This window comes from Setaria viridis, chromosome 4, assembly GCF_005286985.2.
Source record: "Setaria viridis chromosome 4, Setaria_viridis_v4.0, whole genome shotgun sequence".
Classification (NCBI taxonomy): Eukaryota; Viridiplantae; Streptophyta; class Magnoliopsida; order Poales; family Poaceae; genus Setaria; species Setaria viridis.
In genome coordinates, this window is record NC_048266.2 from 36,451,254 (window position 1) to 36,475,141 (window position 23,888).

Here is a 23,888-nt window from a genome sequence, read left to right on the forward strand (position 1 = left end):
AATTAGTTTCCCCAAAACCCCAACTTTAACACTATGCAAAAAGAAGATTTCCCGTCACATCAAACTTGTGGTACATGCATGGAGTATTAAATGTAGACGAAATCAAAAACTAATTGCAGTTTTGTTGTACTTTGCGAGACGAATTTTTTGAGCCTAATTAGTCAATATTTGGACAATAATTCACAAATACAAATGAAACGCTACAATGCTGGCACAGTGATTTTGGTTGTCCGGGCAACTAAACAGGCCCTCAAAACGCGTCACCTTAGCGCTCAAGCTCTTTTGCTGAAAGAACCGGACAAAACCGATCCTTGTTAGACACTGCAACTTTGTGTATATTTGCTGAACAATGAATCGTGTCTAGCAACAAATATACACGAGATTATAGTGTTCATCAGCAAAGATCACTTTTTCGATGCCTTTTGAGTGTCATGTGGCAAAATTTCCAAGAACAGGAAACAGCAGGAATTGCAGAAGCGCACCAACAACACGGTTCCATTAGCTGGTAGGGATATTACTCCATGCCCTTTTTTACAACAGCATCTGAAGCTGGAGAAGTTGCTAGCAAAACCACCATTTGATCGCCCCTGGAAACAAGCCACTCTACAGGCATCTCTACAATCTGCAGCGCTACAACACTGCAGAAATGAAATTGGAGAAGTTTTTGTGCTTCTCTCGGGGGGTGAGAGGGAAACCCCGGAGATGCCCCTAGGGGCGGGATTTTGTCTTCTTTAGCTCTCCTTTTCTGATGCTTGCTGCTGCTGATGCTGTAACTGGAGAAAATGCGCCTTGCTGACAAACCTTCCCTGCCAAACCAAAACACGAAAACCTTCATAAACTGCCCAAAATGTGATACATTTGGTGGTTTTGCCAGAGAAAACCGTCATCGTCTCAGGAGTCAGGTTTTTGTTGCTTACATTGACCCGAGGCCGGTAGTACCGGCTATTCTTATTTGAGGGGAGGGGAGTGCACATCTTCTGCTTGCGCTGCATCTTTAGAATGTTGCCTTCCCTGATAACAGCACTGGTACCATTCTTTGGGAACATATCACTGCCTTCATGTTTAACCTGCGATGGAAATTACACACTTGTCAGTAAGAAGAATGTTCTTCAGGTAGAAGCGACCATAAGAGATGAATGGAATGTTTGTATTGTAATGTAACTGGCCTTCAGCTGTTCAGCATGTTGATGTAACACACATCATCAATAATAACAATTTTCCTTTTACATGGAACAATACTGGGTTCGTATACTATTTGCAACAGCAAGTTGGGATAGGGTAGAGTCATATTCATATACCATCTGGCAGTACAATTGGACACTTTATCAATAACCTAAGACATTTGATGCTCCTAGAAACTAGAAAGAGACTCATGAATCTGAATTCGTGTTTTCTTAAAAGCACAACTGCTCCAATATTTTTGCCATTTTAATAGGGTCATTCACTCATTTGAGAAAGATCAAGTTGGTTAGAGTTTGTTGCACTAGCTCTTTCTATGATCCGAAAACAATTGGAGCTCAACCACTCTTCGATGACGAAACAGGGCATGCATACATGCCTTAAGGTACCTACTTGTACATTGTGCAAAAGTAGGTCTAGCCATCTATGGCTCATTAAAATGGTAGGAATAAACAGCAACTGCTAGGAAAGCTCAGTCACTCACATGAGAGTTTTCTTAAATTAGGAACATCTCCAGAAATGAAACATAAATGTCTGAAAGTTAGTTGTTGGATGAGCAATTTTCTGGGTAGGGATTATAAGGAGCCTTTATTAGGTTTCGATGCTAAGGAAAAGATGCTTCCTTTTTTCGCTCCGGCTTTTCTTTTTCCTCGTTGGTTTAATCATCCTTCATTCAGTTTTCTGTCTCTGAACGCCAACTTAAGAATCCAGAAATACGGAAATAGAGCAATTACTTCAGAATTCCATACTAATGGGTGAATGTACTATATGAGGACTCAAATGAAGCAGTGGAGCAGTGAACAACATTTATTTCAATAGTTCTATTTGAAATTTCCACAATGAATATTCTTCTGCTCCTTCCATAAAATTAGAAACTGCAAATAAGAGCTAAATGTGGTATGAAGAGTCAACTGGAAGAAAAGGTCCATTTGGAATTTCTTCTCCTGTTGCATTCACCTGGTATGATCAAGTATTGAGGGAGGCTAAATCCTGGTGTTTTGTAATGGCCATATTTACATATTTCACGGACAGAAAAATTTTCTTGTAAGAGACTCTCTACTGACTAGAAATGTAGATGGACTCAGGTCAGGATTTTCAATCATTGATGGTATGAAAACCGCAGATGATCTAATCTTCTACTGATACGAAACAAATTCTCTTTATCAGATGATATGGATAACAAACATAATGCAGGTTTCAAACAACTCCAGCCATTTTTGTCTTGAACTGTAATAAAGATCATTTTATCTAAAGAAGCTAGGAATACTTACCACCACATGAGCAGAAGACAATGGTAGGTCAGATGCATTGCGGTCAGCGAACACTGAGCCTCTGCCGCACCATGCCTTGAGCACCCGCTCAGTGTTCAACCTCAGCCCCAATCCTGTCTTTGGCAATGCCAAAACTCCAGTACCACCATTGGCAAAGTCAGGAGTCCATTCCTCTTCTTTCTTGCAATGCTCAGTGGCCACATCCTTATATAAGGAATCCAATAACTTCTTCTTACTCTTCTTCTTCTCCAAAACTGTTGGTTTTGCCACCAATGGTGGTGGTGGTGGCGGCGGGGCAATGTCTTTCACTGGTATGGCCGGGCACATCCACCATTCAGGATTGACATTATGCCGCTTTAGCGCTTGGTTGATGCTGCGCTGATCATGCCTGAAGCTGAGCCCCAGCAACATGAGGTTCCTGAGGTATGGGTGTATCTTGGAACTGGGCATGTTGGAGTTGGTGCTGGAAGCTGCTGCTGCATTGTTTTCCATGGATAGCTTGCCCATGATGCCGTCAATGCCCTCCGCCGCGCTCTCATCAACGCCACACAGAATGGAATCAGCGTCGAAGCTGTCATCGTCGTCGAAGTCGAGCTCCCCGGGCTCGTCCGCCGCCGCGGCGTCGGGGGTCGCGGGGGACGGCGCCGGGTCGCGAAACTCGCTGAAGACGCTGCTCACGCCGGCCGGCGACGGGCAGCTCTTGGCGGGGACGGGGCTCATCGGCATCGGCATCGGCGGTGTCTGCGGCGGCGGCAGGTCGCGGAGGAGGAACGCGGCCTGGTCGAGGACGGGGAACGGCGGGAGGAGGTCGGAGCAGCCGGGGTCGTCGGCGAGGGCGGAGGCGAGGCCGAGGAGGCGGGGCGGCGCCGCCTCGGGCCCCATGGCGGCGGGGAAGACGGAGGGATACATGGAGGCGAGCAGCGCCGCCGCCTCGTTGTACGTCTGGTTGGGGCGCTTCCGCGGCGTGCGCGGGCGCTTGAGCGACAGCGAGGCGACCGACGACGTCGCCGAGGAGGAGGACGCGTTGGACGCCTCCGAGAGCGTGGAGGACGCCGCCGCGGAGTGCGCCGGGCGCGGCGCCGCCGCCGCCGCGCCCGCCGCCTTGACCATCTCCAGGTCCAGCCGGAGGCCGGCCGGGATGCAGGACGACGCCATGGATCGATTCGATCCAACAAACCGAAAAAACTTCACCCAAAAATCGCAACTTTTCTCCCAGAAAACCGAATCAGAGGCACCAGCTCGGGGGAACGAATCGGGAAGGAAACCCAATCAGAGATGACGAATGGAAGGTGGGGGAAATCACAAATCAGGGGCGAGCCGCGAGCGAGAGCCGAGAGAGATGCCGTGGCGTCCGTCCTAAACCCAACCGGAGAGCCACGCAAAACCCCCCAGGCTCCCACCAGAAAAAAACCAGCGGAAAAGGGAGGAAAGGAAGGGGCCGAAACGCCAAAGGGTGCCGCCGCGTGGAACCCGAGGAATTTCTTGTTCACAACGCCACCGCCAGCACCAGCAGCGCCTGCCGCTGCCGCCACATCGGCCCGGCTGCTCGGTTCAGGAGCTCGGCGCCGCCTCGGAGACGGAGCCAATGGTCGCCGACAAATAAAAATGCAAAAATCTCGGGAAAAGGCGATCACCGAGCGAAAAAGAAAAAGGGGAGGAAATGATTAAGGATTCCGAGAAGAAACAGCGGGTTGTTTGTTGCTAATCAAAGTGGCATCATCTCAGTGCATCCCCACTCCCCACCACCAGCGCACCAACCTCGAAGAACGGGCGAACTCGGAAAGTAATCGAGCTGCCCACGCTTGGGTTCAGGTGGTGCTCGTGGTGTGGCGATTTGGGCAAGAAATGAAGAACAGAACAGGGAGGGACAGCTGAGGCGTTGTTGGAGTTGATTAGCTGGGCTGGAACTGGACCCGAATTGGGGCGGAGGAAACAGAGCTGGTAAAAGGCATGGGCAAACGGAATTCGGCGGCCGGCCGGCAGCGGCGAGACGTTTCTGCTTGGATTCGTCGATGAAAACGAGAACGGAAAAAAAGATTTGTTGGTGAATTACTGCTACTATTACGAGGAACAGGAAGGGTTTTAGCGAATGGAAGGGGAAGAAAAAGAAAAGGAGGCTTCATCAGAGGTGGAGTGGAGTGGGGGGAGTCCGCGGAAGAGACGAACCTCGCTGTCAACCTGTCACTGTCGCTCTTCCCGTGGGCCCCGCACGCAGCGCCCATTGCTTCCCGGCTTCCCCCTCTCTTCCAGCACCACCAGACCTACCAGAAGGGAGTCGTCGTGCGTGTCTTGACGCGAGGGCGCCTTGTCACGTTGCGGACTTGAGCTCCTCGCCCAGGTACACGTGTGAGGAGCCCCCACAGGGCACAGCCGTGTGACCTACCGCTCCAGGTCACGTGTGACCCGGGGTCCGGGGAGGAGCAACTGCAACACTTTGTTCTGACAGTGCGGGCCTCCACTAGGATCACGGGCTCCCAGCTGCTGTGCATTGCGTTACAGTATCACGGGCAGGAACCGTGCATCTGCATGCAAGAACGCAGCAAGACTGGATGGAAAACGGAGCTTGTCTACCAGATCCGGTTTTTACATGTTTTGCTTAAACCAAGATAATGTAATCTGAAAATCATTCGCAAACGGAGAAAAGAAAGCAAGAATTTGAAGCCACCAGTTTTGGATTTACCGGTGAAATCATGTTTAGGACAAGTCTTTCGAAACTGCCTCTAAAGTTCAGTGTGCTGCTGAGGTCGCTAGACGGACAGTCGGGCACTCCCCGGGGAAGTGGAGCAGGACGCCGGCCTGCCGTGATGGCGATTTCGGGGCTCAAGCAAACATGCCCGCTTTATTAGAGCTTAGAAGTAACCGGAAGACGACGGGGTACGGCGGCGACGGCGACCGTGCTGCTGTTGTTGGGTGGTCGTCGGCTGGCGTCACCCTCCCCTAAATTATCAAATTCCGTCCTGGTTCATTTAACCTACCTTCCTCGGCAGCGGCGGCGGCGGCGGCGGCGGCCAACAACGGTCGTCTGGACTCGGCGAAGCATCCAGGAAGCAGCATGGCAATTGAACGTTCTCCCCCGGCCCAGGATTTTTTTTTGCGGCAGGCCCATTTCTGTGGGCCGGTATGCTTCGCTCAGCATGCGGCCCAGCACGCGCCCGCTCAGCGTGCGGCCCGGCTCCCTTCTCTCTCGAAAACCAGAGCACCGGCAGGCGCCGTGGCTCCATCCTTCCTTCCCCGTCGGCACTCGCAGCCGCCGCCGCCGCCGCCGCCGGGCGCCGGGAGGCGACTAACCTCCTGCCCCGCCCTGCCGCCGCGCGCCGCCGGCTCCTGGGATTCTCTCGCCTCAGCGCACGAGGCCTGCCGTGACCGTCGGACGGATCTTCCCTTCCCCACCTGCGGGGACTGAACTGGACACCGCCCTGTCCCCGCCGGTGCCTGGTTAGTGGTTCGTCTTGTTTCCTCCTCGTCTACATTTCAACTAGGCTGGATGGATTCGTTGGAGCTTTAGCTTGTTTAGTTAGCACGTCTGATCCAGGGTGAGATTGTGTAAAAAGATCGGATTTTTAGGCCAGATACGAGTTGGATTCCCAAGTCGAATTGTACTTGGATAGTCTTGTCAGGATAGTCTTGGATCCACGTAGCTGGAATTCTTGAGTTAGGCTAATATTGAGATAGTTCGTGGGTTGGGGCTTGGCGCGGTTAGGACTTGGCGTGGGCGCTTAGGTTTTGCTCGGTTGATTTGCCTCATCTGGCTACCAACTGCTTGGCGCGTGCCTGTTGATGATACTTGGGTGCCTTTGGCTCTGGTTGTTTAGTAGTTTCCTTTTCCATTTCCAGGCGACTTTAGGGCAAGCGGCAATGGATTTTGCAATATATTTTCTGCTGAATTATTGTCGTCATGCCGATGAGAAAAGTGGTGATATAATGCTTCATCTAGATATACCTGTAATTAGTCTTTGGTTTTTGAATGTTGCAGGAGAGCCCGATTGCACGCTTCGGAGAGTCTTAACTCGTTCCTGCTACACTCCACCCCTGTCAGCAAGATGGCACGCCAATCCGCTATCTCGCTCATGAGAGATCGGGCCAAGGTGGGGGCGCTGAAGCGTCTAACTCTGAGCTCGTCGAAGACTGCGGGTAGGAACTCGTCCGGGCGCATCACCTCTTTCCACCGTGGAGGAGGGGCCAAGAGGTTGCAGAGGAAAGTCGATGTGAAGCGGGGCACCTCTTCCCTGGGCATTGTCGAGCGGATTGAGTATGACCCGAATCGCTCCTCTAGCATTGCTCTGGTTCGATGGGTCCAAGGGGTACATTTCCGCCGCCGCAAGATTCCACAAGAGCTCAGTACCAACTCTCACACCCCAGGATCTACCACGGCAGATGTCTCCAGTCGGTTTTCCCTTGCGGCATTGTCTGGTAGAGAGCATAAAGGAAAGGAAGCTGCTTCTGCACTGTACTCTTCTCTGGGCAATGGAGATATTCCTTCTGTTAACTCTGGTCCATCATTGAGCTTACCTAGGATAGCTCTAGCTGGTGCCAAGCCTGCTTTCTTCACTCAAGTCAGAGGAAATGAAGAAGGAAAACAGACATTTTCTCTTTCTGAGATTCAGAAATGGACAACAGATGATGTGCTTTGGGCACAGAGAATGAAGCGTCAAGCTGCTCTCTCTTGGCAGAATGATCTGAAGAAGAAACCTTTGCTTCTGACACAAGCTAACCGCTTCAGTAGCTTGGCAGCAAAGTCTGTTGGTACGAGTAAAGGGCCAAAGGGAAAGGTTGATTGTGTGCCAGTATCCTATGTATTGGCCAGTCACCAATGCCTGCCAGGTAGTACAGTGATGAACTATGATTCCTCCAAACCTTCTAAGAGTTCAGCCTCTTCACCAAGTTCCTCAGCTAATCAGTATGATATAATTGACCTCAACTCAAAGGTCGGAAATTGCATACCATTAGCCAATGCACGAATTGGAACATGGGTGCATGATATTGAATGTCGTCCTGGTCAGGGTGGGAAGATGGTTCGAGCAGCAGGTACATATGCTAAGGTAGTCCAGGAGCCAGGTGCACAGTGTGTTCTGCGCCTTCCTTCAGGTGCTGAGAAGATTGTGGATTCAAAATGCCGTGCTACAATTGGTATAGTCTCTAATCCAAGCCATGGTACGCGCAAGCTAAGAAAAGCAGGGCATAGCCGGTGGTTAGGCAGGCGCCCTGTTGTCCGTGGTGTTGCTATGAATCCTGTGGATCATCCCCATGGTGGAGGTGAGGGACGTACCAAAGGAGGCAGGCCTTCAGTTTCTCCCTGGGGAAAGCCCACTAAAGCAGGGTACCGGTCACCAAGTGTGGCCAGCCGTAAAGCTTAGTGTGCTGTAACAAAGCTCTTATTGGAATGATGCTTTTTTGTTTTCTTATTGTTGAGAAAATAAAGAACAGATGTTGGTGGCAGAGGGAACTGTGTGATACATCAACTTTGGTTGTGATGTAGTCAGCAGACAAAGAAGATAGTTTTCATTCCAATGCTTGTCATCAAAACTCATTACTGGATTTCTTCTTTATAACCTTTTGTTTCGTAACTGGTGGCATATTTGGTTTTGGTGCTACTGTTCTGATGGAGAAGGGATGTTCTAATATTTTTGACAGAGGCTTGTTTCAGAAACAAGATACTCATGTTGGCATATTGTTCCTGTTCTTTTCTTGTCTGTTAACATATTGTTCATATTTTATCATGTCTGGGTCTGTCACTATGTGTATTCTGTGCAGCGAATGTGGTAGACTATTTCAAGATAAGAGTTCTGATTTCTTGCATTGCAAATTTAAATTGAAGTTCATATAACGTGAACCGATAAATAAATAATGTGTATGTCCAACTTTTCTATACATGTGCTATTGTTCTCGCTGCGGCGCAAGATGCCGCGCGCGCAGGAGCAGGATGTGCCCGTGGAGCCGTCGTGCTCCTCTCCTGTCCGCATACGGCCCCGGCCGGCCAGCAACTGACCCCTCGCACCTCGGTGCCGTTCATCGGCGTGGAGCTCTCCCCAATCAGGAGGCTGTGGTGCCCCGACCATTCACAGCAAAAACAAAGGCTTGTTTTCAGGCCTTTTTGCGACTGGTGTCAGCAATGCGCTCATGGTGGGACCGTAGGTGAAGTGAAGGTGAATGCTTGGCCTTAGTGTATGAATCTGCTTGGACTAGTACAGATGAATAACGTTATCACGAACAATTTGCGCTTGGAGTACAGCAAGCGTTGTTGTTTGGATGACCCTGAAGCTCGAACGTCACATTTGTTGACCACTAAAGCAAGGAAACTCTGAATCCAAAAATCGGCTGTCACAAGCAATGGGACTGAAGTTGCTGAAACTTGCTGGAACAGATGGTAAAGCCTGCTCTTCACCTACAAGTTGGGTCCAAATGGAAACAAGGAGAGTAACGAAAGTGCCAAGCTCCGATCTGTAGCAAGCTGTAGGGCAAAACTGAAAACGAAGATGATCGATGTACTTGCTTAAAAAATTCAGATGATCGATGTTGCTGAACTTGCACCGGATAGACCGACTCAGCATAGCACTCGCATACCACTGCTCCGCAGTATTCATCATCTCGCTGTCATGGATGGAATCGAAGTCTTTCTCGCCCCGTTTTTTCCTGCCTTGATCTGCAGAGGAACTGATGGCCAGCATATCCGACCTGCAACTGCAAGGACATAACCCACCATTGACGTCAGGGGCTTCACCGGCCAGGCCACAACCGGGAGCGTCTGACCTTGGCATCCGGGGGCGCGGCCTCAGTTCCGCCGCCGCCGCCGCGAGCTCTCACGGCCTCTACCCACGCGACCGGAATCGGCGAGGGGGACGGCGACCGGTCAAGCGGAGCCTCGAGCACGCGAGGAAGAAGAGAAGGGTCCCCGTTTGTCAATATGCGCCGCGATCATGGCCGCAGATGTCCGATCCGACGGCTGTCATAGAACAAGGGGTGGACGGTATTTCATTTACCGTCCACCCCCTGGGTCGGGCTGCCAGCCTGCCACTCGCCGGCGGGCGGCCGGTTAACATTGTCGGCGCAACTACGCCATCCCGTCCTCCGCCTGGAGTCCCCCAAGCCATCGGCGAGCGTTCTGCTGCAGACGGAGACAGGACCGCCACCGGCCCGGCTGTGCCCGCCGCCGTGGACCCCAGAAGGCTAGAAGCACCAATCGACGCTCCTCGGACATCTCTCCTCACCACCGGCCACGCCGATTCCGTACGACCACCTTCGCCCCCGCAAGATGCCGCGCGCGCAGAAGCAGGATGTCCGCGGCGCCGTCCGCGTGGAGCCGTACGTCGTCGTTGCTGCGCCGTGTCGTGCTCCTAGAGCAACGACTGCCCCTCAGCCCTCGCACCTCTGTGGCATTCATCGGCTAGGAACTTCCGCCAATCCGGAGGCTGTGGTGCCGCGACCATTCACAAATCACAACCAATAGGGGCTTATTTTCAGGCCTTTTTGCGGCTGGTGTGCGCAATGCATGCACTGAAGGTGAATGCTTGGCCTTGGCGCGTATGAATCTTCAGATGCAACTTGCTCCTACAAATTGGGACCCAAGAAAAGTAACAAGATTAACGAAAAGAGCCAAGCTTTGATAGGCTTGAAGCTTTAGTGCAAAACTAAAAGCGGAGATGATCACTCTACTTGCACCACAGAGACCGAATCAGCATAACACTCTGAACCCTGAAGTATCTGTGGAGCATCTTTCCTGAACATCTGACCGTTGTCATGGAACCGAAGCCTATCTCGCAGTGTCCTCCTTTAACTCCATGATCTTGATGGAGCTTTTGCGCTAGAGTACGGCTGTGTGGTGGTGGCCTGGTGGGTGTGTTCCTGATAAACATAAACTAGAGATGGTGGAGTCCAGCTCCAATCTGTTTCTCCCGTTTTGTTGCAGATTTTTGCTGGTTCGCTCTAGAATACTTCCGCGCCGTTTGGAGCCGCTTATTTTCGCGGTGCGGCAGCCCACCGTGCCGAATCATGCACCTAACGATGGAATGGGAATCATGGACTGGTGGATCCACAAACGAGAGGCAACGAATGCTCGGCTGAGGCAAGGCTTGGACTCTATCTTTATGCTAACTTCTTGGAAATTATGGAAGGAACGAAATGATCGGGTGTTCACCAGAAGCTCATTCAAGCAACCGACACAGCTGGTGCAGAGTATTTTGGAGGAGGCGCTGCTATGGTCTTGCGCAGGCGCTAAGCAGCTATCCATCATAGGCTGGCCGGCACCAGTGGAAGCTCAACGTCAGTAACGTGTCAAGACCACAGCCCTCCGGTTGTTTGTTTCCAAAATGTAATACTAAAAAACTGAACCGTGTGCGTGTGCCCGGGAGGCCCGCGTTGTAATTTGAACTATTCTCTTCTTCTTAATACAAAGATATGCAGCTCTCCTGCGTATTCTTGAAAAAAAAACCGTGCCGAATCGCGCCAAACGGGGCGCGGCTGCCGCGCGTATGCGCACCGCGCTTCAGCTCCGCGGTTGAATTTGAACTGCGTACCGCGAAACCGCCGCCACAGAAAAATCGTCGCGATACGGCACCGCGCGGCCGTGATAATCGCTAGTGTAGCAACCGTCGAAACAAACACGGCTTTTACTAGGCACCAATGAAATCAGGTGGTTCCTCTCACCACACAATAGTCTGAGAAGCCACCGAATTACGAGTCAAAAAGATGTGATGCTCTCTTAAGGACAATGCTCAAAAGAAATGACAGAAAAACCTCTAGCTAAAAACAAACAAGTTTTGTGAACCGAAACAAGTTTTGCGAACTTTTGTGATCAATTCGGGCTGGGCTGGCATCTCAAATTCCTATGTTCGAGTCCCCAACTTCCTCCGGCCCACCCACCCTCGTATTGCGGCCCAAGCTGCGCGAACAAGTGCCTCTGTGAGGGCAGTCCCAATGGGACATTGATGATAGTTTCTATCCCTCTTAATTGTCATGCCAACTAAGCAATTTGCTGATGTGGCAGTAGATTTATTATGGAGAGAGAGAGAAACCATTTCTTAGAGAGGAAACCAAGTCCTCACGCGCACCAATGAGCCAAGAAACCAGCGATTCTGCATTGGGGAGACCCAAGTAGTTTCTTCTTAATTACTGCAGGATCCTTTGCGCTTGCACCGCTGCTACCCATCACTCGAGCTCCTTTATATGATGCACAGAGGATCTGGTACTAGAAGGGAGAATGATTGGTTGGATTTTTATTTAGACTCTAGATAAAAAAAGTTGCATTGTGAAGGATGATTTCTTGATACAATATCATAAACTATGGAAACTAGGTTGGTTTCTCCTATTGGGACTGCCCTGAGGCTCTCTGAGCCCATGTCCCTCCCTTCTGTCCGTACGCGTGGGCCTCCCTGGCTCCCTCTCTAGCCCCCTCTCGTCCTCCACCCGCTCGCCTGCTTCCTCCTATCCACGAGCGCAGCGCAACGCAGGGGAGGAGGGGGCGGAGCCGAGCCACGGAGCAGAAGCGAGGCGCACCGCAGCAGCAGGATGCCGACGCTGATCCTGAGCACCAACGTGCCGGTGGACGCCGTCGTCGCCGCCGACATCCTCAAGGACTGCTCCAAGGCAGTCGCCAGGATCATCGGCAAGCCCGAATCCGTAATGCACCCTGCCTGTTCGACGCTATGCCTCTTTAACTGCTTATTAGGCTTCGCAGCATCTTACCTAGCTCCGGCACTTGACCATGCATTTCAATCAGCTGCTACCGATAAACTTAAGAGTTCAATTTGCTGCAGTACGTCATGGTGTCCATAAACGGGTCGGTGCCCATGTCATTCGCGGCGAGCGAAGAGCCAACGGCGTACGGTGAGCTCGTCTCCATCGGCGGGATCGGCCCCGGCGTCAACGGCAAGCTGAGCGCGGCCGTTGCTGAGATACTGGAGACCAAGCTCTCGGTCAGCAAGTCCAGATTCTACATCAAATTCGATGATGTGCAGGTACTACGCGCAATCTTATGCTTCAGCTCAGATCAACCGTGTTCGCTCGCTTCCCTTCCAACCGTTTGAATTTGTCTATGATACTCGATAGTATTCCAGTATTGCAACTTTACGATCTGTACTCATAAGCCTTAAATTCCTATGTGCTACAGCGACACAACTTTGGCTTCAACGGGTCGACATTCTAAAGAAAATTCCATCAGAAGAAGATGATTGCTGCGTCCAAACAACCACCTCAACCTGCCCACACATACCGCCATCAGTTCATCAATAAACGTGGATGATCAAGGGTTTCATCACTTCATGTGTATCTCCTGCACCTCCAAGGGATATTCCGCTTGTGTGAGACAGCACTAATTTTATATGCTTTATTTCAGCATGCCGTCGTGTACCTCATCCCTCATTTCATGATACATCGTTCTTCAGTAGAACTCAATTATCTCTTTCTGGCATTTGAGCTTCAAACTAACTTTGCAAAAAAACAAAAGGGACTTAATTTCACAGCACACATCACTGCAGTGCCAATCAAAAGGAGCCAGACAAATAATACCGAAAATGCAATTCTACTGCCCTAAAAAAATGTGAACAAATAGAACAGGAATTGTACTCGTGCACACCTCAGAAACTAAATAGCTGGAACCAAGGCCTTCAGATTTCCATACAGCAGATCAGAGTCTAAAATTACGATACAGCAGATCAGAGTCTAAAATTACAAAGTCTTAATACCGAGTTCCACTTCACATACTCATACAACAACGTGGTCCATGTACTACAGAAACAAGAAAACCCCCCACACATCTTATTGAGCACATATTTACACAAGAGGTCACCTGACAGCAGTCTGATACATATAGTGATAACTTGATAGGTGCTGTAATCGCAGTAAGCTCATACAAAACGTGAACATGTGACGATCCTAATATAGCAGATATTTGCCACACGTTCATTGCTGCCTGTCACATGCTCATCCCCGTCACAACCTCAGGGTGGTAGTGGATCATCTCCTGCCACATCATTTCGCGGATCATGTCTACACCAAGGTTTTCATCTATGTCGAGATCGATGGGTACTTGAGCAGGAGGGTTTGCGCTTGGATCATACAGTGGAGACATGTAAGGGTGCTCCAGAGCCTCGGTGACACTAATTCTTTTGGAGGGATCAAAGACTAGCATCTTCTGCAACAGATCGATGGCAAGAGGATGTGCTTGTGGGTACATGCTGGTGAGGGGAATGCCTGGGGTGTATGGAAGGGACTTAATGTACTTGCGGGCTTTCGGGTTGTCAATGAACTCAAGGTCAGCCTCACTCATGGTGCCAAGAACATTTACTATGAGCTTAAGCTGATTGAGGCACTCAGTTCCTGGAAAAATTGGCTTGCGTCCAAGTAGCTCTGCAAATATGCAGCCAACAGACCATACATCTATTGATGTTCCATAGTTGTCACAGCAGAGCAGCAGCTCAGGGGCCCTGTACCAGCGGGTCACAACATATTCTGTCATGAACTGACCCTTAGTGTTGTTTGTGCGGGCAAGTCCAAAATCACATATCTTCAGATCACAGTTTGCATTAACCAGGAGGTTCCCTGGCTTCAGGTCTCTATGGAGTATCCCAGCTGAATGAAGGTACTTCATGCCTCGGAGCAGCTACAATGAAGAAGAAAGGTGGCAGTTTAGATATTAGAAGAAAGGTGCCAATTTATATATTAGTTGATTGACAAAGAATAATCCAGAAACTAAAATATAATTCAATACTTCAGGAAGACCTCACAGCAACAAACTTTAAAATCTGGAAAAAAAACATAGTGAAAAGTGAGTTTTGTGGTACACCTTAAGATGCTTAAGTTACAATTAACCTATAGAAAATCTATAAGGCTATAGGCTCGTGAAAATCTATTTGTCATGTATTGAATCATTTCCAATAAAAACAATTCCTACGCAAACACAATATCTGGGAGCAGTAATTGAAGATTCCACTAGCCATGCTAAAGTTTACATTTTGAATAACAAACATGCTACTTCAGAGGAAAAACAATAGCCTGCCAAACACATTCCCAACCAACACCAACTAACCAATATTATTTCCAGATCTCTCGTGATATGTGTAGACCACGTTGTCCTTGTCCCCAGAAAACAACTTGTTTGGATTGTTAAGAAATCATTTCTTCCTTTAACCACTCCCCCGAGCTCTGTGTTTAGTTTGAAACCTAGAAATTATCCTATATTTGCCCATATGATCTATCATGTTTAGACAGTATAGTCTATTTATCCATCCAACAGCACAGTTTCAGATACTGCCCTGTTCAACTGGAGCCAAACTTCCAAGATGATTTATGTTCATGAAACATAAATAGATGTTGACTCGAGACTTTTAAATGTACATGTATGCTAAGTTGTGGGTCCAAACTTCTAATGATGTGCATTTTTATGCACAAGGAAGACAAGCTACTAAGAAATAATAGAATTTTGGAAATCCCAAACAAGCCAACAGTTTACCATATTCCAAAGTAAAAAGTATTCCAAAAGCTGTGCTTTTCAAATGGATATAGATCCACTCGTGCCTTTTTCTGATTCCAGGAAAGCTAACCAACCAAATGAGTCATAACTGAGTTGATAGAGCCTTTTTACCATCCCTGGAAAGGTACAAAGAGATACCACCAATTATAACTTGGGAAGTATCTCTTGGTACCTTTCCAAGGACCATAAAAACCTCATGCTGAAAAGCAAATGTGACTAACCGCACTTTAACCAGAAAGAGAAATGGAGGATGCAACAGATTCCCATGACCAGATTAAGTTTGCCCAAATGTGCCAACCTAACGAGTTGAACTCAACAAGAATAACCCCATATCAGGCAAAGTACATCGACGAAAAGATGCTTGATCCATGAAGTGGTTGCAGACTTGTACCAAACTAACAAAACCAATACTGTATCACCACAGATCTGCTTTAGCTAGACTAGTCAAACAGAATAATTAAATTAAACAGGATCTTGCCAACCACAACAATAGGTGGATTGTGTATACCAATTATGACTAGCATGGCTTATGGCAAGACTGAAAAATTCTCAATTCTCAACCCTATTCTGATTATAATGATAGGCCAGCAATTCCTAACCATGGCAACCAGATAGAGCCTAAGGTGCAAACGAACAAGTGCAAGTATTGGGTTACTAAGTGGCTGCCTTTTGTGACAAACGTCTTACATCAAGGTGGCAAAATATTCTTGTGTTTATGCTGGAATCTTCGATAAATGAACAAGAGCAAGGATTGGCAATAGATCCAAAACTTACCTGAAAAAGGAAGTACTGGCAGTGGTCATTGGAAAGTGGTTGAGATGACTTAATTATTTGATGCAGATCAGTGTCCATGAGCTCATAAACCAAGTAAACATCCTTGAAGCTCCTTCTATGCACCGGCATCATTATATCCTTCAGAGCAATAACATTCTCATGCCTTAAGTGCCGAAGGAGTTTCAGCTCCCGCAGTGTCCTTAGCGCATCCACACGGTTGTCAAAGACATTGTTTATCTTTTTTATTGCAACCTTCTCATTCGTCTCACGGTTTATAGACGAGCAAACTATTCCGTAAGCTCCTCTTCCAATGGGCTTGATTGGCACGTACTTGGTGTCAATCTCAAATAGTGTTTGCCACATGGTGTAGTAATGCTTCCCTTGGTTTCCCATGCCATTGGGGGGATCCACCATCATCGCCATTTTCTAGCAAGGAACACATGTCAGTAAACGAGAGAAGATGAACTTATGAGAAATCAAAAGATGGACAAAGTATCAGCAACTTCCTTCATACTACACATAGGACAAACCCAGGTGGGACTTAGTGATCAACCAAGTGAAGTTCAGTAAGTTTCTTGTATGTAGATAGTGTGTATTATTATGATCAAAGTCAACATTGATCCAGTGACGATATCGACTGGATTATTGCCGAGCTTTATTGATTTATGTGAGATGAGTCGTTAGACTTTTCTACTCGAGAATTTGACCATGTCAGGCAAATTTCCCATCGTTGATCCCACATCCCTGTCAACATCTTAAGACTAACTCAAAAGTAAACCAAAGCAGCAAAGAGCTTGTAACATATCTAGTTTAGTTTCTGTTTGAAGCACCAGGCACATGTGGTATCGCGAGAACATGCATTCGACCACAACTGAGGCACCCACAAGGCCACAACCCATCTCCAACGTTGCTGGAGCGCGAATTCCGAAGCCAGCCAGCAGAATAATCCCAAGCCAAAGCTGGGTTGAACAATTGACTCGCCACGGAACAACTGTAGTAGCTAAGATCGTCTCGGTGGAGCCAAGCAACACAAAGAAAGAGGAGCTCGGCTTTCGATGCCCCATGCGGCCCTTCACCCTTGTTCCAGCAACCACCTCATCAATCGCGCGCTCACCGAGCAAAATTGAACCCTCGAGCAAGCGAGCGGCGCGACCGCGGCAGATCGGCGGGAATCCGATAAGCCAGGGAAGGAACGAAATTCGCTGCGGCCCGTACCTCGGACTCGGAAGCAACAGGTGGTGCGCCGGTGCGGTGGTGCGCCGGCCGCCTAAGCTCTCATCACCCAGCCAGCAACCGAGAGCAGGATCCGCCGCCGCCCAGCCCAACTGCACGCGCAAAAGGAGAGAGAAACAGCATGAGCTGCGGTCGAATGCCACCGGACATCGGAAGAGCGTGGTGAAGGGGGGAGCAGCACCCACCGGCACCGGGACGCGCTGCGTCGACCGACCGGCCGGCCGGCGCCGCCGCAGATCTGGGGGAAGCGGAGAGGGGAAGGCACCGAGCGTCGGGGGGAGGGGGAGGGGAGGACGGCACGCGCAGGCAGGCGGATGGGTGCGGGTGGGGGGAGCGTGCGTGCGTGCGAGCGGGCGGGCGAGGGAGGCGAGAGCCGAGAGCCCGAGAGCACTGGGGCGTGGCCTGCTATTTTTATTGCGGAGACAGGTGGGAGAGAAAGGGGAGGGGAGCGCAGGCACAACACGCGGCACCGCGGCGCGGGCGGTTATTCGTCAGTCAGCGAGCGAGCAACGGGCCGGACTCCGGCGCGGAGCGAAGCAGCTCTCTGCAGCTGCAGCGCACCTGCACTCCGCGCCGCGCCGCACTGCCGCCGAGTGCGCGGGCGGCCGGCGTCGCTCTCCGCCCCCCACGAGCCGAGACGAGACGGCGGCAGGCACGGGGTGTTTCCTTTCCCTTTCTTTCGTCCCAGTCCGCACCGCACCACCACTCGCCGGTCGCATCGTCCAAGCCCTATCTACCTGTCTCATCCGGTTTTGACCGCGCCTTTCCTCCGCGGCGACTGACTGACCGGCCGGCCGCCGGTTCCGGGCGTTCGGCCGCCGCCTTTCCGTGCGTCGCTCACCAGTAGGCAGTAGCAGTAGTAGCACCGTCGTGGCCGGCGTCATGGACGTGACGCGGCGGGGGATGCGTGGCGTGCGCGGTGGGGTTGGTTGGCGCCGCCCGCCGGCCCGGGTTTCCAGTTCCACCACCCACGCACGCGCGCGCACGGCTAACACGGGGACGGGGGCTCCCCGCATCGGGCATGTGGGTCGGCCGCTTTCCGCAGCAGTTAGCGCGGGCAGGTTCCTTCCGCTCCTTTTCTCCGTTGCGTCCGCGATCCTCTCCCCCAAGCCGCCGCCCGCGGCGACACGTGCCAGCGGCGAGCCCCAACCCCGCCGTGCCGGCCGGACGCTGCCGTCTGCCGCACTGTGCAGCACCCCGCGGGCCGGCGGCACATTTTGAGACGCGTCATGTACGGACGCGCACTGATTTTTCCGCCATGTTTCTGCGTCGGGTTACGCACGGAGAAGGGTACCTGCCTGAATGGAAGCGTCGTCGCGATCAGCCGGAAAAGGCACGCAGGCCATCATTCCGGAAGCAAGCTGGCCGGGGTAGAGGGTTTGGGGCATGTCGCTTTTAGCCGTGCTACTGGATTTTCTGAATCTTGTAGGCCAGCGGCGCGACCCATCACCCATCAGGAGACTGGTCTCCGACTCTCCACCGTCGCGGCGTCGCCATTTCACCGAAACCGGGGGCCAGATGCTTATCGTCACGTTGGCATCCGATGTGATGAGCAGGGGCGCTGCCGTTTTGAGAGTCGAGATCATCTCTGCATTTCTGGTAAGCGAACGGACTCCCTTTCTTCCTCTCCTTTGGCAGGAGTAAGTCGCAGTCAACCGGTAAGAGTGGACCTGGTAACTAACTGAGATGAGAGGTCATTTTGGTTGGCCCTTCCATCACTCGTCACCATCCCATGCACAGCAGTTGAGGTGAGACTGTCAAGGGGGGTGTTTGGATATTTAGGGCCTGTTTGGATGCAGTGTGCTAAAGTTTAGCACCCTTCACATCGGATGTTTGATACTAATTAGGAGTATTAAATATAGACTAATTATAAAACTAATTGCCCAGATGGAGTCTAATTCGCGAGACGAATCTATTAAGCCTAATTAGTCCATGATTTGACTTGCTAATGATGAATTATTTAGGCTTAATAGATTCGTCTAGCGAATTAGACTCCATCTGTGCAATTAGTTTTATAATTAGCTCATGTTTAGTCCTTATAATTAGCATCCGAACATGTGATGTGACACTGCTAAAGTTTAGCACGTGTATTCAAACACCCCCTTAGTCCGGACTAAAATTCATGTCACATCGAATATTTGGAGGCTAATTAGGAGAACTAAACATGAGTTAATTATAAAACTAATTACACAGATGGAGGCTAATTCACGAGACGAATCTATTAAGCCTAATTAATTCATCATTAGCACATGTTTACTGTAGCATCACATTGTCAAATCATGGACTAATTAGGCTTAATAGATTCATCTCGCAAATTAGTCTCCATCTATGCAATTAGTTTGTAATTAGTTTATATTTAATACTCTTAATTAGTATCTAAGTATTCGATATGAATTTTAGGAGGACTGAAAAAACAAACACCCCAAAAGTCAAAGTGATCCACGCAGCGCCACTGATTGATTGATTACCAATTTACAACCCATGGGGGAACGGTAACATACGAGTCATAAAAGCTTCCGCGGAAGTTTTGATATGACGGCCCATCTTTTCCTGGCCCAATTAAAACTTCGATACTCATGGCCTGCTCAATGCCTCAATGCTCATGGCAACGCGCCATTATTTACAAACTCTCGCTCCGATCGATTCATTTATTCATGCTCATAAGCAATTTTTTTTCTTTATTGTTTCTCCGTACACAAAATTTATAAACCATGTGTTCAACCGTTTTATACCGCAACATGCAACTATTCATGTTCTTAAGTTGTTATTGTTTCTCTGTACACAAATTTTACATGAGAGTATATGCTCATATGCGTTCTTAGAGCAAACTCTTCACCGAACATTTAAAGAAAGCACGTACAAATAGGAAATAAAACTCTTAAAAAGGATTGTATTTCTCCAAAAATATGAATTTCTTGTTCAGTGGGGGTGCCTTGCCTCCTTTTTCATAGGGAAGCCAACCGACATTTACATATCGAATTTACCCCTACTCAACCACTACATTTCAGGCCATCTTTTTTGTTTTTTAGCCTTTTTTTGAAAGATTCTCACAAATACACCCCTGGCGGATCCATTTCAAAATATGGACCCTTAGCTTGGCGCCATCCATGTTGGCGCCAAGCTTACACGTCACCAGCTGTGCTGGACCTACGGCGCCAAGATCCACAATGGCGGCAAGCCCCTGCCACTTCGGCATCCGCGTTAGTAGCTGTGCTGGACCTGGCGAGACGTGTAAGCTTGGCGCCAGCGTGGATGGCGCCAAGCTAAGGGTCCAGATTTTGAAATGGTTCCGCTAGAGGCGTATATGTGAGAATATTTCAAAAAAGGGGCTAAAAAATAAAAAAACGTGTACATTTTAGGAATATGTTGTACATTTTGGTAAAGAAAGAATCCTAATCCGACTTGTACATCCTAACAGTGTCACGCAATACATGTTGCTAGAGTCAAGTTCGCAACGTGACCCTCTTCTTCCGCACCTTCGCTCGGGCAATGTGGAACGAGTCTCGAATTCTTCATTGCGAAGGTGCTCATGACCTCTACGACCTCCTCCTGGATTTGCCCAGTACCTCCGCTTTGCTCCATCCAATGCGAATGCCTGCAAACACACTAAAGCAAATATTCTGCACCCTCGCAATTAACCCGACGAAGGTAACGGGGGGTTTCGAGGGTATTAGTCCCGAGCGAAGGTGATAGCCAATTCGATTAATATTGCGGTGATTCGATTCCAAAAAATGGCGTGCGAGGGTGATGGAGGATATCCTTATCCAGATCCCCAACAATATGCTTTATCCATCCATAATTTTATTAAATTTTTTATACATATTAAGGGTAACGGGCAACATCGGAACCCGCGTTAGCACCGAACCTTCTTTCACGAGTACATCATTGCAACTGCAAGAAAAGAACAAGCTGCACGTGATATTCTGCACCGCGATCATGTGCTCGCACCGGGATTTTGGCATAGCACCCACGTTGCCCCCATGGCTATTGCTATGAGAAGACGCTGCAACAAGTGCTTTGCTCGGCTAATCTCGAATCGGAAGAGAAATCCCCTCACGTCCTCTTGGGGAGGGGATTAATTGACTGATCAAGACCCGAAAAATGCCGAGCCAAATACCTCATATGCGACCCTCATTGTCCTCGCACAGCCTTAGCTTTGGTGCCTGCAAAAACAGGGCAAGTCCAGTACAAAGCCCAACATCAGGAGGAGCAGGACCAAGAAGGAACACCAAAATCTATGATCTATGTGCATATGAATTAGCTCGTTTTAGTTTGAGTTGGGATCCGGATCAGTCATGTGTTTGACTTGATCCCCTCCTAAAATTTGTAAAGTTATTAGCAGTATATGATTTTTCTGAACCTCGAACAGATGAATAAATAGAAGTATTTTAAAAAAAGAGGGAACCCCGGAATGTAGGTTTGAGCTCGGGGGTTAGCTAGGAAGGGAACTTTTACGTTTTATACCCACCCCATGAGACATCAAAATTATAATCTTAAAATCTAGAAACCTTAAAGTTCACCACAACTACAAGCTTAGGGGGTGTTTGGCTCAAGGGAGCTCTAGTTTAGCCCTATCACATCGGATATTTAGATACTAATTAGGAGTATTAAATATAGTCTAATTATAAAACTAATTATACAGATGGAGTCTAATTCGTGAGACGAATTTATTAAGCCTAATTAGTCCATGATTTGACAATGTGGTGCTACAATAATCATTTGCCAATGATGGATTAATTAGCCTTAATAGATTCGTCTCATGAATTAGCCTAGGGGTTGTGCAATTAGTTTTATAATTAGCTCATATTTAATCATCCTAATTAGCATCCGAACATGTAACATGGCTAATCTTTAGCCCTTGATTTCCAAACCCCTTTTAGTGTCAGAAACATAATATTACAAAGCAGCTAGAAACTCTACAATCAATCAAACTAGGTCGTCAGAACGCGCCGCGGCGGCGATGGCGGCGGTGCCCCCTCGTTCTTGAAGGTGATGCTGTACCAGTGATCCATGTACAGTGTCTCCCTGCAGAGATGGATGGTGAAGCCTTCCTCCGAGTCGCCACCACCGCCACCGCCACTCTCCCGCGCGCTGAGCACGTCCTGCACGGTGAACTTGGGCGGGCTCCGGCAGTACCCGTACGACTGCAGCCTGCCGCGCACGGGCAGGAGCTCGAGCAGCACGCCGACGTGCATCGGGCGGCGCTCGCACCTCACGATGGCGGCGAGCACCCTCCGCCAGAACCGGGCGTCGAAATTGGCCCTGAGCAGCGTGCCCAGCACCCGCGCGTCCAGGAACGTGCGCTCCAGGTGGCCGGAGATCTCCCGCGCCACCGCCGCGATCCGCGGGTGCTCCCGCGGGTCCGCGCCGCCGAACGCGAACGCCTTGAAGTAGTACCAGTATTCCTCCTCCTGCAGGGTGCGGAGCACCACCGGCTCCGCGGTGCCCAGCCGGGCGATGTCGGCGTCGCGGCAGGTGAGGAGGAGCTTGCTCCCGCCGGCGAGCGAGCTCGGTGTCGCCGCCAGCGCAGTCCACGCCGGCTCGTCGATGGGCCACGCGTCCTCGAACACCAGCAGCGACCGCTCCGCCGCGAACCGGGGCTCGCCGAGGATGCGCCGCACGCCGGCGAGGTACTCTGGCCCGTCGCTCTCCCAGATGGTCTGGTCGGGTTGCCCGCCGGCGCGCACGACGTCGGGGGTCTCGAACCACTCGATGCGCGAGAAGTGGCCGCGCACGCGCTCGTCGTCGCAGGCGTGCTTCACGAGCGTCGTCTTGCCGACCTTCTTAGCGCCCACCACGGCGAGCACGCTCAGGAACGGCGCGCGGCCGGGCGGGGGGCGCTGCAGTAGGAAGTCGACGATGCGCTCCTTCTCCACGTGGCGCCCGAACACGCACCGGTCCATGTACAGCGTCGTCGTCACCGGCCGGTCCACCTTCCGGGGGTACCCCTGCACCAGCAGGATGAACTCGCGCATGTAGTCGCGCGTCAGGCCTTCCAGCTCCTCCACGACGGCGGCTAGCCTCTCCGTGCCTTCGTCGCCACCGCCGCCGCCCAAGATCAAGCTCGTGACGCGGGAACGCTTCGCCCTGTTGAACGACGAGCACAGCGCGAACGATCGCTTGCCCGCGGCGGCGGCGGCGGCGGCGGCAGTAGCGTCGTCGTCACCGTCACCATCGTCGTCGTCGCCCTCGCCGCCGGCGGCGTTCCTGACGTCGTCGAGGTCGGTCACCTCGAGCGCGAAGCGGCCGCGGTACATGCCCACGGTGAGCGCCTTGAGGTGGGAGAGCAACTGCTGGTTGGTGATGTGGCGGCCCTCGGCCTCCTCGACCATGCTGCCGATGTTGCCCAGCAGCCGCTCCAGCCGCCGCCGGTGGAGCTCCCTGGCTCCGGGCGACGGCCGAGGGAGGCTGTCGAAGAGGAAGGCGAAGATCCGGCCGAGGATCTCCGACAGCGCCGCCGGGACGACGACTTCCCTTGTGAAGTCCATACCAAATCACTACTCTCACTGATGATGATCACTCCAAGAATTGAGCTAAAAAATGGCGAGATATATAGACGTCCGAGTCCGAGGACGTAGCAACCGGCCAATGCTGGGCGACGACGCGCTCCAATTGTGTTGCCTCCGCCCTCGGGCGTGCAGAGACCAACTTGTTGACTCGTGCTGGTCTCTAGGTTTGTTTCGTGCTGCCGTTTTCCCAAGGGAGGCTTGGTCGCTGACTCGCCGTGATCGTGTGGTCTGGTCACCGCCACCACCATGCTACTCGATCGATCAGGTTTGCCGTAAGCATCGAGTCATGGACGTTGGCGTCATCATCGTTCGATCGATACGCTCAATGCTAAAATTCCTGGAACACAAGGATACGCAGCTCTCCTGTACGTGTTTGGGAATAAAAGTTGCCATAGTCTCTTGGCTTCAACTTGAAGCTCAGTGCATCAAGTGCCTGTGCTCGCCGCCCACACGGCCACA

General features: G+C 50.6%; 5 protein-coding genes across 6 annotated transcripts; 2 read left to right on the forward strand and 3 right to left on the reverse strand.

The window, feature by feature from the left end:
* Positions 1 to 390: 390 nt before the first annotated feature.
* Positions 391 to 4,588, reverse strand: LOC117852300 (protein CHLOROPLAST IMPORT APPARATUS 2). Its single transcript, XM_034734327.2, has 3 exons — positions 2,451 to 4,588; positions 918 to 1,067; positions 391 to 806 (listed from the first exon to the last, which is right to left on the reverse strand). The coding sequence occupies exons 1-3, from the start codon at positions 3,603 to 3,605 to the stop codon at positions 732 to 734; spliced, it is 1,380 nt and encodes a 459-aa protein (XP_034590218.1). The 5' UTR covers positions 3,606 to 4,588; the 3' UTR covers positions 391 to 731.
* A 1,069-nt stretch (positions 4,589 to 5,657) lies between these two features.
* On the forward strand, positions 5,658 to 8,014 carry LOC117852301 (large ribosomal subunit protein uL2m). 2 transcript variants are annotated; one of them, XM_034734330.2, is made up of 2 exons: positions 5,658 to 5,892; positions 6,424 to 8,014. In XM_034734330.2, the coding sequence occupies exon 2, from the start codon at positions 6,491 to 6,493 to the stop codon at positions 7,802 to 7,804; it is 1,314 nt and encodes a 437-aa protein (XP_034590221.1). In that variant the 5' UTR covers positions 5,658 to 5,892; positions 6,424 to 6,490; the 3' UTR covers positions 7,805 to 8,014. The 2 variants fall into 2 exon arrangements, with proteins under 2 accessions (XP_034590221.1, XP_034590220.1); XM_034734329.2 differs by having other exon boundaries at positions 5,658 to 5,885.
* Positions 8,015 to 11,828: 3,814 nt separating this feature from the next.
* On the forward strand, positions 11,829 to 12,852 carry LOC117852545 (uncharacterized). The gene is made up of 3 exons (XM_034734669.2): positions 11,829 to 12,062; positions 12,200 to 12,400; positions 12,553 to 12,852. The coding sequence occupies exons 1-3, from the start codon at positions 11,952 to 11,954 to the stop codon at positions 12,586 to 12,588; spliced, it is 348 nt and encodes a 115-aa protein (XP_034590560.1). The 5' UTR covers positions 11,829 to 11,951; the 3' UTR covers positions 12,589 to 12,852.
* A 178-nt stretch (positions 12,853 to 13,030) lies between these two features.
* Positions 13,031 to 17,288, reverse strand: LOC117852544 (mitogen-activated protein kinase 4). Its single transcript, XM_034734668.2, has 4 exons — positions 17,106 to 17,288; positions 16,903 to 17,012; positions 15,688 to 16,113; positions 13,031 to 14,043 (listed from the first exon to the last, which is right to left on the reverse strand). Exons 3-4 carry the CDS (start codon positions 16,108 to 16,110, stop codon positions 13,357 to 13,359), a joined length of 1,110 nt encoding a protein of 369 aa, XP_034590559.1. The 5' UTR covers positions 16,111 to 16,113; positions 16,903 to 17,012; positions 17,106 to 17,288; the 3' UTR covers positions 13,031 to 13,356.
* A 4,416-nt stretch (positions 17,289 to 21,704) lies between these two features.
* Positions 21,705 to 23,788, reverse strand: LOC117853681 (putative disease resistance protein RGA3). The gene has a single exon (XM_072293305.1). It carries the CDS (start codon positions 23,406 to 23,408, stop codon positions 21,852 to 21,854), a length of 1,557 nt encoding a protein of 518 aa, XP_072149406.1. The 5' UTR covers positions 23,409 to 23,788; the 3' UTR covers positions 21,705 to 21,851.
* Between the last annotated feature and the right edge of the window lie 100 nt (positions 23,789 to 23,888).

Bases quoted from the DNA above. Each gene is read 5' to 3' on its own strand.
- LOC117852300 (XM_034734327.2), bottom strand. From the start codon at position 3,605: ATGGCGTCGTCCTGCATCCCGGCCGGCCTCCGGCTGGACCTGGAGATG. The intron at 1,068-2,450 runs GTAAGTATTCCT...TTTCCATCGCAG, and splicing joins TGTCTTCTGCTCATGTGGTG to GTTAAACATGAAGGCAGTGA. The intron at 807-917 runs GTAAGCAACAAA...TTGGTTTGGCAG, and splicing joins ACTACCGGCCTCGGGTCAAT to GGAAGGTTTGTCAGCAAGGC.
- LOC117852301 (XM_034734330.2), top strand. From the start codon at position 6,491: ATGGCACGCCAATCCGCTATCTCGCTCATGAGAGATCGGGCCAAGGTG.
- LOC117852545 (XM_034734669.2), top strand. From the start codon at position 11,952: ATGCCGACGCTGATCCTGAGCACCAACGTGCCGGTGGACGCCGTCGTC. The intron at 12,063-12,199 runs GTAATGCACCCT...AATTTGCTGCAG, and splicing joins TCATCGGCAAGCCCGAATCC to TACGTCATGGTGTCCATAAA. The intron at 12,401-12,552 runs GTACTACGCGCA...TATGTGCTACAG, and splicing joins TCAAATTCGATGATGTGCAG to CGACACAACTTTGGCTTCAA.
- LOC117852544 (XM_034734668.2), bottom strand. From the start codon at position 16,110: ATGGCGATGATGGTGGATCCCCCCAATGGCATGGGAAACCAAGGGAAG. The intron at 14,044-15,687 runs GTAAGTTTTGGA...TCTTCATTGTAG, and splicing joins GCCAGTACTTCCTTTTTCAG to CTGCTCCGAGGCATGAAGTA.
- LOC117853681 (XM_072293305.1), bottom strand. From the start codon at position 23,408: ATGGACTTCACAAGGGAAGTCGTCGTCCCGGCGGCGCTGTCGGAGATC.